The sequence below is a fragment of the Euphorbia lathyris genome, chromosome 7 (genome assembly GCF_963576675.1).
Source record: "Euphorbia lathyris chromosome 7, ddEupLath1.1, whole genome shotgun sequence".
In the NCBI taxonomy this organism is placed as follows: Eukaryota; Viridiplantae; Streptophyta; class Magnoliopsida; order Malpighiales; family Euphorbiaceae; genus Euphorbia; species Euphorbia lathyris.
Window position 1 is genome coordinate 53803237 of NC_088916.1, and position 20303 is coordinate 53823539.

The window sequence follows — 20303 nt, forward strand, 5'->3', positions numbered from 1 at the left end:
GAAGAGCAGAGAGAGAGAGAAAGAGAGGCGGAAAAGCTTTAGCAATTGAGCAAAAGATAAGATGTGTGAATATTTAGAAAATTAGGTTTACGCTTTACTGATGGGGCTAGGTTAATTTCATTGGCCCAAAAACAATTTAAATGGTCCAATAATTTGTGGATTAGTAAATTATATAAATAAAACTTTTTTTTAACCCATATAAATAAAACTATTAGTTCTTATAAAAGAAATGGATTTTAAATTAATTATATATAAATATTATTTATTTATTTATTACGTCATTTGGTTCGACCAATCCGAATCATCCGATCCGATCAAGTGACCTATGACCCAGTTATAAATTCAGTTTGATGTCTGGTCCGGTTCTGATAACATTGCTTAATACTTTCCAATATTCTATCACTGACTTGAGCATGGATAGAATTCACCTAATTCTAATCCCTTCCTAACTGTTTGCTATCATCTCAAGTCACCGAAAGCAGTTAGAAAATCCAATTTAGTATAGTGGACATCGTTACCCCTAGCCTCATCCCTACCTTCACGAACATGTTTTTCTCATTGCCGTGTTTGCAGGACTAGAAAATGGTCTCCACAAGAACAGATTCTCAGTGGAGACAGATCTCCACCAGAACAGATACAGGATCCCCGATGGAGACAGAAACCTGCCTTGCAATTCTAGATGGAATCCTAGTTCAATTAATTCTACCCCGCCAATATTTAGTGCATTTTCTAACAGAATGCCAAGGTGTTAACAAGATTTTATTGAAGATCATTATTCATTACCCATGCCACGAGTTATCAGATCAAATATAAATCAGATGCCAACAACAAAATGCACTGAACAAAAGAAGATGCATATCGTAATGAAATAGATTCCTCATTCCTTACAAATTGTCGCCTGGAGAACAATTTCGCATACAACGCACAAGAGTTGAATTGAAAGTTCTCCTATGAATTAATAATGGGGAAAATTATTAGAAAAAGATCAAAAAAGAATAATTACATGAGACTAATGCAACAGCTCTATACTTCAAAGAAACAGCTAAGAGGATTATACAACACAACAAAACATTCTCTTTACAAGGTTTTACATAGACGCCAGAAGGTCTCTCATTTCTACCACAGAAGGGATGTTTTCAGTGGGATAGATTTTAGCAACCAGTTGTGCAAAACTTTCATATTTGTCCAAGAACTCCTTCTGCCAAATCACAACAATCCACCATTATTTCATTTTAATAGCAACACTTTACTCACTTCATTGTAGAAACTCGAACACAAATAAACCCAACAGTAAAAGGAAATAGAATCGCAACTAGGAAACAACAGAAAGCCAGATGAATTGAGTGATTATACTATAAAGAATCCGAAGGAAAATAGGAAGAAGAAGAAGAGAACAATAGCTACTACGCAAGCACTCCTCCAAGGAGAAAATAAGACGCTAAACAATAAATTCACAACCGTACTATAGTAACATAAATCCATGAACTTGTTACAGATATGCAGCAGCTGATCCAAGACCATATGCTTAATCTACGTTTTGCATTACCTTGTTCTTTCTACCTTTTGCTAGATTTCCAATAACAGCAAACAGCAAATAATATTTATGTATTGAGGACTTCTTTAAAAAGATTTAACTATTTCTAGGAATGCTCATATAGGATTTTGATTTTTCAGCAAATTTTATTAATTTCGATTTTCAATACATAATCTTTTTTATTTATCCTTTTTTTTTTCATTTTTAATAATTTATTTAACACTGTCGACCCAATTTGTTATCAAAATATAAATTTTGTTTCAGATAAGTACATGTAAAAAACCCATAAAAATTGAGTGCCAAACACAATTCGATAGATGTGAAGGGTGCAATAGAAAGAATAAAAGAAAAATTACTTTGGGAGGCCAATTTGCCTTCCAAGATTCACTGTAGTCAAGAGACAACCATCACAAGTTGCAGTAGAAAGATATATGTTTTACATTATTCTGTTTATGGTTATCTTAATGAGGATTTAAGGATAATCATCTCCTCTGAACCCACCATAAAGGTCCTTCCTAATAACCCAACCAAGAGGTTCCTCTAATCATTAATTGGTTAAAAAATTATTCAACAATAAAGAAATGTCAAAATAGTGTAACATGCAGAGAAGTAATCAGCTATTGCTATACATTCACATAAGCAGTTGAAAGATTCAGCAAGATAGCGTACCTTGCATTTATCCCATAAAGAAGGCAGCAATTCCTCTGAAGTCAAGTTCTTCTGCAACTTCTTATACATTGCACTAATAGACTTGTCAACCTGCCAGATAAGCCATGTAATTACAAAACCTACCTCAGGTAAGAGATGAAATACATTTGGGGGCTAGTAACTTGACTTACCCCGGATAAACTAGCCTTCAACATTTTACGAAGATCCATTTTTGACAATCCAAGCTGAAAAGGGATCTAAAAGTAAAAAGAGCAAAAAGCCAAATTAGAAAAATATCCAATTGACCTGCTAGCATATAGTGTTCATCTGCAATTAACACACAATTCTGTTCTCACGGCAGAGATAAAAAAAAAGGTCAGAAGTGCACTAATAATTGACGCCAATTAGAATAAAATAGCAGGCATAGTTGTTAACGGCGCGTCTCAGGCTCCAGGCTCACAAGGCACTAGGCCGAGCACCTTAGCACCCTCAAGGCACGTGCTGTCACCAAGGCAACGACAAGGCGTGCCTTTGTGCGTCTGGCCATGGTTATAAGAGGCACCCCATGGCACACCAATCTGTCACAACGGTTTAATGTCGGGTTTTTTAAGGTTTCAATATCTACCATTGGATTAGACTCATCTGGTGTCCAAAGTAAACAACAGCAAAAAAAAAAAAAAAGACTTTGAAGACACCGATACACACAGGGAAACTGACTTTATAGATGAGTATGAAGGGGATCAGATCCTTGAAGAAGGATTTGATGATGTTCGAGATGAGGAGAGTGATGAGTGATGATTGATGAATTTGGAGACTTTTGATGAGAAGTAGCTAATAGTTAACTTAGGATTTACCATTTAGTTGAACACTTGAACTTTAGAATATGGAGTTTATTGCATGTTAGAATTTACAATGAAGAATATTGTCATGATTTAGTATTTATTCCATCTTGAATTTTGAATTTGTCATTTCTTATATTTTAATATTATCATGTATGGTTCTATATAACTTTATTCTTTTAGTGTGCATCGCCTACACCTTGCGCTAAGGCTCCAGGACCCCCTTGTGCCTTAGTGTGCCTTAGTGCGCCTTATGCCTTTCATAACTATGATAGCGAACATGCCTAAAATATAGTGAATAAAACAATTGTGGATGAAAAAACTCTTCCTCCTATCCACTAAAAGATGCACCAATTCAAGGAGTGTTCCAAAGGTTTAATAGTATTCTTGACATTTTAATACTTAATCGCTTCAAATGGGGATAATCCAAAATATAATTTCGAGAGAGGGGAGTTCAGGGAACTTGCATCATGTATCTTTTTTTAACAATCTCAAGTGTTAAAAGTTAACAAACTTAAGACCCACAAAAAAAAAAAAAAAAAAAATTGAATCACTAAATGAATTTAGAAGAGATAATTCATAAGGAAAAGGAAATGTGAACTATAACTCATAAACCGTACCAAATTACTTAAAATAAACAAGTACAAGACAAAAATTACTTAAAACCGTGAATATGATGAATTTTTAGTAAGAAAAAAAATGAAAGATGAAGCTCGATAAGTTTATTTCAACAATACGATAATGGGGATTTTTTTATGCTTATATTTATACTAAGAAAGTCAACTGAACTTAAACTATGTCTTTAAAAATCAATCACATAAAAACATGAGTAATGACCATGACATGGGTGACTAAGGATGGAAAGTGGGAGTTATAGGGACCACACTTTCTTTTTTATTAGACAAATGGGGCCAAAAAAAAGAAAGAGTAGAAGGTAATACATTATGATTGAACTCTCAATAGGATAGTGACCAATGAGTGTAGCTCAAATTCGCCAATCTCCACGAAATGAAAGTGTGTGATAACATGTATTCTCATAGATGTTTAGTGTTCACTCCTAGTGTGTTTTCATGCAATTCCATATGTTTTTTACGGTTTTGTTTTATGATTAGTTTGTTTTTTATGTTTCGTTGGGTTTTACCGCATCTTTTCTCCTTTTCAAGTGTTTTATAGGCATTTCAAGTCATTCTCGAGCATGGACTCGTCAAGTCCAAAAGAAAACAGGGTGCAGCAGATGCGCCAACTTGAAGCCCAATTTTGAACATGTTGCAATACAAATTCTGTGAAGTGTAAAACTTAACAATTGAGTTTTATATAGCAACTTGAATCATTACAATCCGAGGCTTATATGAAAAAGTTATGCCCAAAATACGAAAGATTATTAAATCTGTCGCATTTCTAGTGGACAGAGGATTCCACTCGGCGAGTGTCTACGATTTCCAGCTCTGAGTTGCATTTTTCACCCTATCCTTTCCCCTTTTTTCCATTTTTCAATTCATTAATTTACAAAAAGGGTAAATAATTTATTAGTCCTTACAACTAACACGCTGTTTAATCTTTGTATTTTAATAATACATTGTTTAGTCCTTAAATTCTGTCCCTATTCAACAGTTTAGCCCCTCAAATATTTGAATTATTAACAAGTTCAGTCCCTCTATAAGGGACTAAAATGATGAATATAACAAAATTTAAGGACTAAACTATTTATTATTAAAATACGATGATTAGCCAGTGTGTTAGGTAAAAATGTAGGGACTAATAAATTATTTAGTCTTTACAAAACCAATAGGGCACTAAAAATGGGGAATTTTCGGAGCTGGAAAATATCAGTCACGCAATAAACATCAAAAGATTCACATAAAGGGAGAAACCTACATCCATCTTCCACCACTCCAATTCCTTCATTCTCCATTCTCCCAACGCAAACCAAATAGCGGGGAAACACCATCAATCAGTCCTTCATTTGTTCATCTTTATATTCTTCAATTCGGGAACGCATGAGAGATGATTGAAAGGAGATTGGAAGATAATGAAGCTGGAATTATTCGTCATCGGAGACAGGTCAAAAAATATTATCGTAAACTATAGTTTCTTCTAAACCCTCATTGAAATTATGCTTTACTTGTATTTATTGGTTTTGTTTAATTTAAGTATCAATTAGTTCCACCTTAGCTACGGCGAAGGTGGATCTTGACAATTGTATTATGTAGTTTCTTGTTCTTAATGCAATTGATGTGGTTTTTATTCAAGAATCATGTTATTCGTTGATTTACGCTTTAAATTCATGACCCTTATCTTTATTGTTCCAAGTTATTTTATAATTGACTAAAGGACTAAAATAACGGATATACATAACATGACGTTTGCATGACAATTAATCTCGTGGCTCACTAGTCAAAAGTAAGAGCTAGGTTTTCCCAAACTTAATGTGTTTCTACTTTCTTGCCTAATTGCTTAGAACTGAACAAGATTGAGTTATTAGGTTAAGCAATAAATTTAATAGCCCTAACCGATGTTAATTGTTTTAGGAATTCACCATCCATGAATCTTAAGCAAATTAGAAATTGCTAGAATGAATGTTAGGTGAAACCGGACACATTAGCAACTTCATGTTTGGTCTAAGACCCCAAACCAACTTCATAAGCAACCCATCCTCCATTAGCTAACATAAGTACGTGCAAGACAAGAAACTTGGTTCATGTTGTAACTATATGTTCCCTAGTCATGGATCTTGTCATATGGTGATTAATAATACTCAAGTCGTTAAAGGGAGACTGAAACCTTGGACCTCATTAAGAGAGAGCTCCGATCTCTAGAACAACAATGAAATTCAACGATAAATTCTGCTTGCTTTTATCCAGTCAGATATTAATATGAAGTGGGCCCTTAACTAAAAGCTTGAGCTTTTAGTTCAATTGGTTCCATGACATTGAATCAGAGCCAGTGTGACCAAGTGGTCTAGGGTTCGATTCCCGGCAGCCCCATTTGTTGAGTTATTTGCAGGACATGGTAATTTGGGCCTGTGTTGTGCACGCTTCAAGCCCAATGGCCATTCGCGTGTGTGTGTGTGGGGGGGGGGGGGGGGGGGTTCAGCTATTAATATGAAGTGGAACTATTAGCTTTAGCTTTTAGTTCAGATGGTTCCATGACATATCCAAAACGTGTCAGTTAAATACGACAAGTTCAAGACAAAAATAGGAAGTTTAACATAAATAGGAATTAAACTAAACCAGTCTCCTAATAGGAATAAAACTAATGTAGAAATAAATAAATATAAAACCTAATTAGGAAATAATGGAATCCGTAACATATACACATATGGTAAGGAGGGAGTAAATAAGAAGCTTGAACTATGACGAAGTACCCTAGAAGAGAAATGGTTCAAGTCGAGTAGAACAAAGACAGAGTATGGACATTGCAGGTTTGGAAATAATAAGACTAATGTAGATGCTCAAATATTTCTTAAAGGATATTGGTACCTCCATTTAACCAGTTTCACTACTTGGGATCTATTATTCATATTACAGGAGATATAGAGGATGTCTGTCATAGAACTCAAAGCAAGATGGTCGAGATATACTATAAAACTGAAAGGAAAAGCTTTTAGAACAATTATTCAAAATCTATTGTTCATATTACAGGAGATATAGAGGATGTCCGTAGTAGAACTAAAAGCAAGATGGTCGAGATATACTACAAAACTGAAACGAAAAGCTTTTAGAACAATTATTCAATTGGCAACGCTTTATAGAAGTGAATGTTACTGTGTTGGACAGTAAGAAGACAAACTATTGATAAAACAAGAATAGTTTTCTTTTTATACAATTTATCTGATTACTCAGTTCGAGTCTGGTCAAGCACCCTCTAGGTAGATCCTCTCCCAATTAAAATTTATTGGGTACACTAGGACTCGAACTCAAGATCTCTAACTTAAGCGACTTGAAGTCGCTAACCATTTGAGTCAACCTTAATTGCTGAATGGACACACATGGATGGGCAAGAGTATTGAAAGTGAGTATATACAAGAAAAGTTAGGTATGGCACCATTGACATAAAGTAAGAGAAGCACGTTGTGAGGTGATTCGAACATACCCAATGTCATGCTCCCTGTGCATAATTGGGGGAGAATATAATTCCACATAACTAAGAAGGGTAGACAAAGACCAAGATTAACTTTGATAAAAATGACCTTCAATTACTAGATATTTTAGAGGATCTAGAATTGGGGGAGAATATATTTCAATATAAACTAAGAAGGGTAGACAAAGACCAAGATGAACTTGGATAAAAATGATCTTCAATTATTAGATATTTTAGAGGATCTAGAATGAACAAAAAAGGAGAATCCATATAAGTCAAGCCCAACTAGGTTAGACTTAGTTGTTGTTATTTTAGTGAAGCAACAAGGTATTGAAATTGAAAATTTGCTAGGGTAGTGGGGGCAAGTCCCCAATGTAAATATGCCCTTGGATTCATACAATATTAATTTTGATCATGCGACATTTGGAGAAAAAAAAAGGCTGCACTGCAATACCACTTTAGTGAAAAGGAAAACTATTTCATGGATGAACATAAACTTGTCAACTTTGGATAACATTGCATGCCAATATACTGACCTCTTCTGGTGTAATTGTGTACATCAAATCCTCAATCTTGCGCGCAAACTGGAAAAGCCGTTCAAATTGCTGCCAAAAAAGCACATTCCAAGAGGACAGATCGTTAATAAAGAACAAAATCAGTGTTGCAACATAAATGGTTGACAAATGAGAAAATGGAGGAAAAACGCTAAAAGGTCTGGTGGTTCTTACGTAATAAATGATCATGCTGATATGACGGGTACAGGCTTGCTCGTAAGCTTCACTTGCCTGGTGATAAAATTTGGCTAAAGTTGGAACAACATTGGCTAGGTCATACAAGCTGAAGACAACTGCTTCTTATCAGTGAAATGACAATCAAAAGACAAAAGGAACATGGAAGTTCAATAACCTTATCAAAGTAATACAAAATTAAGAAGAAATACCTATTTTGAAATGCTGCATAATTCTCTAAAAGAAAAATATCTGAATACTTTGGATCTGTTTGTGCAATTTTCTCCAGTGTTACAAACATTATGCTAACCTGTCCAATAATGTTCACAATGTATAATTATTCCCCAAAACAAGGTAGAAAACAATCATATGGAACTGTCTAAAGCAATACAAGCATAAATAACATTATGTACACATTCTCAAACAAAGTACTCACGAATTTTGTATATGCCTGATCAACCAAATCCCTTGATTGACCCTGAATGTACTGTTCCATTCGAGTTGCAAGAGTTGCAAACCTGTGAAGTTCAATGACCATTGAATGATGTAGAAACAAGTTCGAAAATGACACATAGACAAATTGTTTATAAGGCACAAATTGTCAATCTGATCTGATTATGCCACACAGTTTAGTCATTGCCAATCTTCTGAAGAAACCAGAAACATTCAAATAATTTGCATAAACCAGACTTCATTTACAGTCAATATTTTATGTAAGTTAGTTCTTAGAACGCAAAATGATTTGAGTTTCCCTAAAAGAGCAAGGCTAGCCCATCAGATCTAGATTACCTTGGTATGTATGATAAGACCCCCATCTGCCGCACATTACGCTCATTCCTTTCAATTTGATGGCAAGCTTCATCAACAAACTGCAAAGCAAATAATTCTGTAAACATAGGATAGAATTGAAATCCTGACCATCCATTAAATTCAAAGCCAATACATACACGAGCAAACTGCATAGAGACTCTGGATTCCAGATCACCAAGTAAGAGACGCACAAATCCTGCCGCATCAGCTTTCTGACCAGAGAGATATCGCTCTGTAATCCCATGCATCGATATGCAGCGAAGTGGATCAATCTTGTATGCCCAATCAACAACAGCATAGAAATCTTCCTGATAGCATTACATGCAGAGTAAGGCCAAATTTTATGGAACTGCTCTTCATATCAACAGCAATACCTGCTGCTTGGTGCTTCCAATAAACAACATAAAGACCACAAAACCAACTCCTAAGAATAAAAAGGTTGGCAGGCATACATTTTTGGCATCTTTCTACAAAAACTACTAAATAAATCCACATGTTTTCTTACCTCATCTTGAAATAAGCCAAAAACAGGTTCATTTTAAAATAAATTGTCTCAGTTCGTGAGCACAACAAAAATCACCTTAGCATTGTTTCAACTTCACCAGTGGTCCTCAAAAAAAAAAAAAAAAAAACTTCACTATGAGTTTTGCTTTTATCACCCGCCCCCTATGTTGCACGGACACCAGGAAATGTTATTTTATTTATAAGAAAATTTAGCTAGGGAACAGTAATGGAAAAGGAAAAGAAACGGACACGAAACGCTAGTGAAGAAGAGTTTCCATGCAACCTAGCTCGTCCCCTTATCGTTTTTTCATATAACTTCACTTCACATTACAACACCCATCATATGAACCGGCATTAGCAATTTATTCTGGTCCGACTGCAATTTCTTACTTAAATTCTGTCAGATATTAATATAAATTGGGCCTTTAACTATCAACTTAAGTTTTTAGTTCAATTGGTTCCTTGACATGGGTTCAATTCCTGGCAACCCCATTTGTTTATTTAATTTCAACACATGGTAAGATGGGTCTGTGTTGTTCACGCTTCAAACCCAATTGGCATTAGCGTGCGGGGGTGTGTCAAATATTAATACAAATCGGGCCTTTAACTATCAGCTTAAGCTTTTAGTTAAATTGGTTCCACGACAAATTCCAAAGGAACCTAACTGGAACTGTCTAAGATTCAAGTAAGTCATTATCTGGTCAAGGTTCAAGGAAACTATTAACTGGTCTTAGGCATACCACTTGAAGGATTTGGAGCGGAAGCATGTTAGTATTTAGGAATCAAATTTCAAAAAAAAAAAAAAAAAAAAAATACTGACAAACAAGAAGTGGATCAATCACACTAATTAAACACTCAAACATCCAATGTTTGAAGTCAAATCCTTAATCAGGATAATCAAGTTCTTTTATAATCAAATTGATATTTACACTATTAGATTGGAATGTTATCTCTTGTAGATTCTGATCTAATAATAGAGCTTCTCTAGTGGTGAAGCCTTTAGTCAGTACACCAAGTTGATTGGATCAATGTTTGAAGGAATAATAATTTATGCTCAATTGACCTCTTAACACTTGGAGAGTATTTTGTTTTTTCTAAATTTTCTCTAAGAAAATCAAAACTAGCCCAACCATTAAAGATGGTTTACGATGATCAAAAACAAAAATCAAGTTGCTTTCCGAGAGAAGAATGAAAATATATTGAAATTGTTTCAATTGGATTTTTGGATACATCCATCATTCATCAAAATCATTATATATATATATATATATCAAAAGCAAATTAAATATGGCCATCTCAATCCACTATTGAGATAAGTGACATGCACTAGGATACGTAGGTTCTATGCTCCTCTATGCATGAGGAAATAAGGGATGGATTTAACATCAACGTGATTGAAAGATGGCTAGGAAGATTGTGCAAGGATCATTGTAAACTTCAAAATGGAGTGCATGATTACTTATGTAGTCATTCAAATCAAATGTTTTGTGGAAATTTTATAAACATAATCCTGTCTATGAAATACTTAATTCCAAGCATATGAAATAAGGTAAGAAATGCATTACTTGGATTCCGTCAAGTAAATCTTGAAGTGATTCATTTAAAGCTGCCAGATCTGCTGAATTTTTACCTACAAGAATACAATACTTTTGCTAAACGCTTGGGGCCTATCAGCGGCAAAGCTTCATACCAAAATATGTATGTATAAATATGAATGAGATTTGGCCTATCTAAAAGAAATTACCAGCTTTACTATCATTCTCATCAATGTCCATAATACCCAAATCATCATCATCATCATTGGCCTCATTATTGTAACTTCCATCTTTATTACCATTAGCAACACCTCCTGGAGGAACAAGTGCAGGAACTTCAAAGCACATGAAGTGTGCAAAAAAAGAACTCTGCAATTTGAGCCACAGCGGAATAAAATCTCAACAAAAAGTGTAATAACAGCGGGAATTCCCGAATATAAGTACACAGAAAATTACTACCTCATCCACAAGGAGTGGGATAAAAATTGTCAGCATTTTGGCATAGGCATCAGAGACTGATGACGTATCTGCAGTCTGTGCACTTTGGTTGGAGCCTGCTGAAGCTTCAAGCCAGACAGTTGGATTTCTTGACGCTTTTGTACTGGCACGAAGCTCGTTAGCAAATTCGCGGGCCTGTAAATGAATGAGAAAGCTTTAAAAACCATAAATGTGATTAACCATACTAGAAAAATCATATAATTTTCTTAGCTCCAAATGCAAGACTTATAAAAGATATTACAGAACCACCCTCGGCTGAGTAAATGGGGACATTCATGCATACATAATGACGTGTAACTCAAAGATTTTCCAGTAAAAGTAGGCGTAGGCTGACCTCACGACGAAGAAGCAGGTTAAGTGAGCTACAATATGCTTTTCTCAAAGGACCCAAGCAATTCTTGTCAAGACTCTGAGAGTTAAAGAAAAAAAAATAACAATTCAGTTAATATATGTATACTAAAACTACTCATATTTATGGAACAAGGCACGTATATCTACCTTTAAATGTTGCAAGAGGCGAGCATATGTCCTGCATTTGTACCTTAAATCTGCATGATCAGGCCTCTTCAATTGCCCCCGCTGTTTTTGCAACCACACAGGTGGTTGTTAGAATTACATAGCACCACTTTTATCACTCAATATCAACAAAAAGATGAAAATACCTGTGAAAAGTAACTCTTGTCACTTATCATAAAATCTACTAAACTAGCAAAGTAGTTTCTCAAGAACTCAGAAGCCCTCCTAACAAACGTAGCTTTCAGCTTTTCAAGTTCTGCCCGCTTCTCTTTAACCTGTAAAACACCAGGCACTACATTTAAAAAAAAAGGGTTCACATGGGATAAACTTCGTCATGTGGCTACATAGAGCATTTTATTCTCCAGATCAATCCATCATTTATAAGGCATACTTTTTATCTTGTCTTTGCATTTTGCTTTTGCAGTTTTCAGCTGCATCATATGGCAGGATTCATTTTTCTCCAAGAAGTACATTTCTTTCTTCAGCAAAATATCTTTCTTTTAATTAGAATATTCGAATGACAGCTACATATTATGGTTAAGTATAAATTTATTACCTACTAATCTTTTATATACTTTCTGTAGCAGTCTGCTTTCATATTAAATTGGTAAAAAAAAAGACAAGAGAAAAGGAGGCAGAATACATACAGCACGCAGGTTGGCAAAGACAGGATCCAGATTAGGTACTTGAAGACCACGCAAAGCACCAGTTAACCATTCACATGCTTCGATGTTTTGAAGCATACGTGCCTCATCAAATGAACCTCCTGTTAGGCATCCTGCATACTACATCCAAGGGAGCACTCTTAGATGATGAACAAGCTTTAACACTTCGTCTTAAATGATTTGGAAACTCCAAAGTTCAGAATTGCATACTTCAGAAGGGACGCGGAGACGTTCAAGCAGCTTATCAAGCTCTACAATGAGTGCTTTGTTATTTACAGACTGCGTCTCCAACTTGTTATTGCGGGTTTCTATCTGAACATCATGAAAGCAATAATTATACTAATTCATCACTAGTTAAGTTTCAAAACAAGTGTAGAATGCAAAGCATTCTTCCTCCTAGCTAATTAAAGGAAAACTCAGCTCTTAGACCGGCTTCTACAATGACATGAACATGGCAAATTAAATACCTTCTCCCTAAACTAGCTCTTCTAATCATTTTAAACTCCTGGAGGAATGCTTCTAATTTAAACAAGAGAAAGGATAGGAATTTGGATAGCGATTTATATAAATATAAAACCATTAATGACAGACAAAGAAAGGACTTTTATCTGAACAAAAGAGAACACTCAAATATGACTGCAATAGCATACTCTGGCAAAATACTACTCCCTCCGTTTCATATTACATGCCGTTTTAGAGAAAAGACATTGTTGCCCCTTATTTATTGATTCCACTATTTATTTATTCTATAATAAGTCCATTATTCTAATTAATTTTCGTAAACTCACATTTTATAGCAGGAAAAAAGATGACTTAACGTGTACTGATCATATAAAATGACATGTATAGGGCGGCCCGGTCGCATTACGCGTCCCCGCTGAGCGAGGGTCCGGGGAGGGGTCCCACCACAAGGGTGTATTGGGGGCAAGCCTTCCCTTGCCAATTTAATTGGCAAGAGGCCGCTCCTAAGACTCGAACCCGTGACCTCTGGTCACACGACAACAACGTTTTACCGTTGCGCCAAGGCTCGCCCTCTATAAAATGACATGTATAATGAAACAAAAAAGAGTCTCTAGAAAGACATGTAATATGAAACGGAGGTAGTAGCATTTAAGTTATAACCAGAAAACAAACTTCACTGTAATATCACAGAAACACTAAGCAAACAAAAATATTGTAACGTCCTTACCGACTCAATGTCTTCTCTCATGTGCCTAAGTTTCACATTGAAGATCCCTAACCATTCATCCATATCATCTACACAATTTGTCGCAGCCTCAAGCCCTTGCAGTACCTAAAAGACCCAACAAACAACTATCAATTATAAAAAACTGTTGTAAATGAAGGCAAAAGTCAAGAAGGGGGGAAATTCTATAGCAGGGAGGTCGCCACATCAACTAATGCCAAATAACACTGTATACTATTAAGGAGCTTCGGAAATATTTCATGAAATAATGCTATCAGATGAAATACCTCTTCTATCAAAGGTTCAGTTTCTAAGATGGCATGCACATTTGCAGCTTCAAGAGCAAGAAGTTCACGCTTCAACCTTTCTGAAAATGCCTCTGCTTCACCAATACCCATGACATAACTACACACCATTATGCAATTCAAATCATTAGATCAGTAATTATGGGAATTGATAAAAAGATAGTATTCAGTCATACAGATTGATCTGCACACTATAAGGGAGCCACAAGTGAAAAAGGACTGAAGGTAGGACAGCTATCACAGAACCAACAAACATCATATATTTAAAACAAAATGCTAGTGTGGAGAGTGTATTGATCTGCAACGCAAATTATAAAGTATTAAAGACGCCACTTCTAATTAACAGCAAACAAGAGTTGTCTGTGCTAAATTAAGTTGCGTCCTACCAGTTTGTCAGTTATTGACACCAGAGCAATTTTTCTACAAGCCGAAGTTATTTGAGTTTACATTCAACTTTAAGGAAAAACTCAACAAGATATACCAAAGGGAAGATCCTAATAATAGATCCTAGATATAGTGCTCTTTCTACTGAAACTTTGGAGAGGATCATCAGAAGCTGTAAATCTTAAGTGAGTTAAATATTAGATTCAAATGTGTGACAGAATAGTTTCTAAGAACTTCTTTGACCTCGATGAAAATGCGCAACAGCATGAGTCTGTGCTATTCAGGTTCCAACAGCTATTGCTAGTGTCACATTACTAAACTATGCATCAAAATGAAGGGGGGAAAGTACATACGTATCAAGCAGGGCCTCCATATCCTCTTCCTCAGCCTGGGAAACAAGATCTCTTTCAACACTCACTTTCAAGTCAGTTTCTGTCACCGTAGCTTCAATAGGCCCTTCTAGTACAGTTGATTTCTTGGTAACTGCAGGGGTGTTTTCCTACATCAAATTTAATACAGTAAAAAGTAATCTGTTAGAAAGTGTGAAACAAACTAATGCACAATGATCTGCTCATCTAACTTCATTAAGGAAACTCCACCGGATATGCTTTACAGGAACACTGTTTTATCCTTACAGAGTACCAACGAGGAAAATGTGAAGTATTGCAAAATCAATATTGACCGAATGTTAAAAATGTCAAACCATCTTTAAATTTCCTGCACTAAAGATTCCAGACACTAATTTAGTGCAATCATTTGTGGCCCCATGACAATTTGCTTGACTAATGGTCAAACATACCACTAAAATAAGTGACTCCGTATTTATAAGGGCGGCCCGGTGCACTACGCGTCCCCGCTAAGCGAGGGTCAAGAGAGGGGTCCCACCACAAGGGTGTACTGGGGCAAGCCTTCCCCTGCCAATTTTTTGGCAAGAGGCCGCTCCTAAGACTCGAACCCGTGACCTCCCGGTCACACGACAACAAGATGATAAAAATTACACTTGGTCCCAGTTCTGAGAGATGATTCAATCTCAAATACACAGAAAGTTATACTAAAAAAATCTAAAAATTCAAAGTTCAGCAATGAAAATATATTCACTAGTAATTAAAATCCAAAAAGAAATAAAACTGAAAAGGAAGGAAGAAAAGAAAGGCTGATAAGTGCAGAAGTTGCTTCACTATAGCCATACACTTTGTGAAATCCTTCAGCTTTGCATTTATGAAAAAACAATTAATAATGTTGTGTAAAATATTATGTACAATGTTCTGGTTGGGCTTCTAACATCATAATATCAAACAGGCTTAAAAAGAGGCAACAATATTCATAATATTCATCAAAGGGTCCTATAAATTATAACCACAAGTGATTTTACCAGTTCTATATGCAAACGTTGAAACTATTCCTTAAAAATAAACATTTACGTGCTAAATGCTGTACTTGGAGATAGTAAAGTAAAACTCATCACATGTACCTTAGCCCAGAGAGCCATCTCCACAATATCTAAGCCAACTACTTTGGGTAGACGGCCAAGAACATCTTTGCAAATGTTTAAGATGCAATATACAAGGCGGTTCCTGAAAGAATGATGTAAATGATAAAAATAAATTGACAATCTAGCTCCTTCATAAAATGAATTCAAGAAAAGCTTGCACTGAACAGAGAGTTTTCAACTGTGCATCCCATCATCAACAAAAACAAGATAAGGAACCAATTATTTCTTATCATTCTCACCTATCATCAATGTTACGCATAGTCCACTGTGGCGGAGCAACACTTTGGCTTCTCAGGTTATCAAATCCCTAAGTTCAATAAGAACAGACAATCATGCATTGTAGTAATAGATTTAAGAAGAAAAAGTATTTCGCATTTGCTCAGGCACTTCCTTGCCTTGGTCAATGAGCGTCAAAACCACATGTAACATAAAGATTCTTCAAGGGAATCAAAGAAGCATTACCAGGGTAAATGTACATCCACTAGGATCATTAGTTATAACCTCCACCTTCGAAAGATGCTTCAGCTTGTATAATTTTGCCGGCTGCATCATAAAATCACAAATATTCTTAAGGCTATCATACATTAGACAAATCTGCCACATAATGATACATAGTACGCCAAAACAATTTTCTACTATTCTATTCGAGGCCCAATTCATGTTTCTCCTTTCATTGACTTCAAAAGCACTTGACTACATAATGTTTATATAGGAAATCCCATCAAATGAAGGGTACCAGGTGGAATGTTCGGTAACTCAGTTTGAAATACAAGCATGTTTTATTGCACAACTTTGAAAACTGTACATAGCAATGACACTACACTGGAAGAGTTGTTATATATGCCATAATCAGATATACAAAAACCTTCTGCATCCGCTCATCCATCACCATTTGAGCTAAACCTCAAGCACAAGTACCATTTAGGATATTTACACTGCACATTGACTCAACCTTTATGAAGGGTATGGCCAACAGGCCAACGTTTATTATAGAACCTACCCTAGAATCATGATACACAATGGATATCCCCAAAATTGTGAATTAATGGTGAAGTAGCAAAAGTGAAATTACCTCAAGAACTCCCCCAGTGGAATATTTTAAGACACGAAGAAATGCTTTGGTCCGTGTAGCCTTTGCTTTTGCTGCAAAAACAAAATGCTGTAACTGAAACTGCATTACCAATCAGATAATTCTCTACATCTAAGAAAACAATTTCATCCTTTCACCAACGGAAGAAGAGGGAAAATCACTACTTAATGAGCATGTATTGAATTTCTTAGTATGGTATGGCTGTCGGGGTCTAGTGAAGGGCAGTCCCATACAAAATTTTCAAGCGGTTTAAAGGAAGAAGACTAAAGGACAATTTCAAAAGCGAGACAAACATTATGACATTCCTATGTCTCATATTATAATGACAAAGCATGATAGCTCAAGAATAATTAAGATACATTGGAAATCTATGTCAAAATTCATGTGTACTATATCCTAAAAAAATGACGAAGAATTATTCTATAAGTTTTTAAACGGTATTCTCATTCCAATCTAAGACGCTGGTAATGCAAACTCGTTAGGGAGGCAAATATTACGTATTTGAATTTCAACGCAAGGAGCACTAATACAAAGGGAAGTTCGATTAACTGCCTACAGATGCTCACACGCCTGAAAACTCATCCATCTAAGCAAGCTCAGATGATCAATTTAGTTCACTCATGTGTTAGCTCCCAGCTGCATTTTCAGCAAGACCTACAGAGGCCCTGAATGGAATAAACTCTAAGTCCCTGGTAACTCCCTCAGTCATAAAAAAAAAACAAGCAAACATAACATAAAAAGAAACAAATCAGGAAGATGACGTGAATACAAAGATGAAAAAGGACAATTAGAAAGGTAATAGGAGTCGTACTAGAGAGAGCGAGAACCCTAGGCTTAGCCATTTGGCGCCCCAATTTTCCAGATTTGCCCCAGATCCCTCGACTCTTGGCCACACGGATCGACATAACGATCTTTTGCTTGGTGCCTTCAATTGCTGCCTCGCAGGCTCTCCGAAGCTCCTCATCGTCTGCGCTGGATTTCGCCATTTCCTTTGTCCCTTCACTGTCTTTGGGTGAAGAAATTGAAAATGAGAGAGAGATTGAGAAAGAGGTGAAAAAGGGAGAGATCAGGTGTCCAATTAATTAACTATAATTGAACTCTCATGCACGGACGGTTGTTTTGCTGCGCCCGTCTTAGAAATCCAACGGGCTCTCTTTTATTGTTTCCAAATTTTGATCTTAGTTTCCAAATTTTGTTAACCGCATCTCTAATACTACCTTCCAAGCATTACACGTCAGTTATTTCCCTCAAACACCTCCTACTAAAAATCGTCTCTATTGAGTTAATAATCAACATTATTTAACAAGTGACATTAATAATTTATTTTATTTCTTTTCCTTTTAATCTAATAACTTATTTTATAAAAATGATAATATTTTATGAACTAATTCTTTTACCAAAAAAAAAATATCTATTAATATTTAATTAAATTAAAAATATTAAACATGTAATATTATTTTTTGTCCAAATTTTAATATTAATAATTAATGAAAGTGCAAATATACTAAAAATGAAAAATATATTAAAAAAAAATATATATATATATATAAATATTAATGTTCTTCCTATTTTATATTTTATTACATGGTGTCTTGTATGCTTACTTTGTTTTTGACAAAATAAGCTTTACTTTGTTTTTTCTACTATTGGATGCGTTTACTTTGTTAAAGTTCATCACCATCCAATAATGGAAAAAACAAAATAAGACTTACTTTGTCAAAAATAAATTACATATATATTTAATATTTTATACCATTTTGTACACACTATTAACGTTATTAATTATTATAATTATATTTCAAATATATTTTTTTTTTTGTCATTCTTCAATCAAAAAAAATTGCCATTAAAAAATTATCCAATTGCAAATATAGATCATTAAAATACAAAATAAAGCATTGAATTCTTAAATCGGTTTGTTGGAGACATAAAAGGTGGAGAGACCCACTCCTTGAAAAGAGGAATTAACTCTCATGCCACGTCGAGCTTCCATTGGTGAAGGCCACGCCTCAACCGAAGCGGCACGCGTAGTCTTTCTATCTCTCCATGTGACTACTCATCATTTTACTCTAGTTTTTTTTAGATAGTCGTTGAATCCAACGGCTCTCCGAGGCTTTGGAATTTCCAAATTACCATCTGTAGTGGTTGGGGATGGGTGGTAGATTTCAGATTGGTCCCCCAATCCAACCACTACGGATGCTCTTAGCATGTACTAATTGGAATTAATATTGAAAAATATCAGGTCTACTGTTTTCAAAATAGTAAGCACGAAGGGAGTAAGATTTCAAAAGAGTAAAACAATTTCTTCGCTTTTTTATAAAATTTTCTAACTAACTTAAAAAATTCGTTGACTTATTTTCTAAGCAAACAAATAATGGAAAATCAACCCGACCTAAAAGTTAACATTTGTTTGAGAGTTTATGGAATGTATTTTAACTGTCACTAAGAGTTTGTGGAATATAAATGAGAGTTAAGAGGTTAACTCTCATTAAAAAAAGTTTCATTACTCACATGAACCCCCAATTTAGAGTAGGGATGTAAATGGGGTGGGGATTCTCTGTTCTCATTGGTGTGACCCGCTCAGGCGGGGATGGTAAATCCCGATAAGGTGTGATGGGGATGGAGATAGTTTTTCCCCCATGGCGGCGATGGGGAAAGGTATCCCCATCCCACCGGGATCCCCGTCCCTGCTCCGTTAATTCCCGATTATTTCCTGTGATAATTGATTTTTTAGATGATTTAAATACGTTTGATAACATTGGGATATTATCCAAAGGATCAAAAGAGATATTCGCCTAGAACGGCCACGTATTGATCGCCTGATACCGGAATGTTACGGCGTATCAAGCAAGGGGATCCGACAGGCGGATCACCAAGACCTTACCACAAGGGATCCGCGGGCGAACCTATGTGGCGAATCGCCACATAACCTCTCAATCTGCCAGCGGAACAGCTGAGCCGATCCCGCAATAAAGACCATTAATGAGCTATTAACAAGCTAACGGACATACTTAAAGGAAACCAGTAACCGCCATTAATGAAGCATTAATGGAGACTTTCTAGTTACTAAGAGCAACTCTAGTGGTTGGAGGGTTGCACACCCTCCAACCACTCCACCTTATCCATTTCTAATAACTCTCTCCACAAAACAACTTCAACCAAAGTCTTCTCTAGTGGTTAGTCACTATCACACTGTTCAATGGGTCTCACATATTATATAATATTATTTTTCTTTATTTTTAATCAAATAACCTATTTTGTAATTAATAATAAAATTTATAATGAATTAATATTAATTAAATAAAAAAATCTATTAATATTTAATATTAATAAAATAAATAATTATAATTTAAATAATTTATTTAATTGAATTTAAAAATTAAAATCGGAATGTCATTTTGGTTTTAATATCTATTAAAATAAAAAAATAAAAATCCGAATATCATTAGATTAAAAGTATTATAGTTGGTTGGAATATCATTAGATTAA

General features: G+C 35.3%; 1 protein-coding gene across 2 annotated transcripts; it reads right to left on the reverse strand.

The window, feature by feature from the left end:
* Window positions 1-838: 838 nt before the first annotated feature.
* Window positions 839-18003, reverse strand: LOC136235437 (exocyst complex component SEC3A). Of its 2 annotated transcripts, XM_066025108.1 has the most exons (25): window positions 17626-17999; window positions 16797-16867; window positions 16187-16267; window positions 15964-16031; window positions 15704-15806; window positions 14586-14731; window positions 13831-13948; window positions 13547-13651; window positions 12568-12669; window positions 12340-12477; window positions 11839-11967; window positions 11675-11755; window positions 11511-11585; window positions 11138-11311; window positions 10888-11047; window positions 10709-10773; window positions 8777-8947; window positions 8619-8698; window positions 8266-8347; window positions 8042-8139; window positions 7830-7938; window positions 7638-7706; window positions 2374-2439; window positions 2204-2293; window positions 839-1198 (listed from the first exon to the last, which is right to left on the reverse strand). In XM_066025108.1, exons 1-25 carry the CDS (start codon window positions 17798-17800, stop codon window positions 1088-1090), a joined length of 2667 nt encoding a protein of 888 aa, XP_065881180.1. In that variant the 5' UTR covers window positions 17801-17999; the 3' UTR covers window positions 839-1087. The 2 variants fall into 2 exon arrangements, 1 of the variants encoding a protein (XP_065881180.1); XR_010691795.1 differs by lacking the exons at window positions 839-1198; window positions 2204-2293; window positions 2374-2439 and having other exon boundaries at window positions 7666-7706; window positions 7830-7948; window positions 17626-18003.
* Window positions 18004-20303: the final 2300 nt, after the last annotated feature.

Coding starts and splice junctions, on each gene's coding strand:
- LOC136235437 (XM_066025108.1), bottom strand. CDS start 17,800: ATGGCGAAATCCAGCGCAGACGATGAGGAGCTTCGGAGAGCCTGCGAG. Junction 11,968..12,339: donor TCTTTGCCAACCTGCGTGCT/GTATGTATTCTG, acceptor GGTGTTTTACAG/GTTAAAGAGAAGCGGGCAGA. Junction 2,294..2,373: donor TGAAGGCTAGTTTATCCGGG/GTAAGTCAAGTT, acceptor CTTATCTGGCAG/GTTGACAAGTCTATTAGTGC.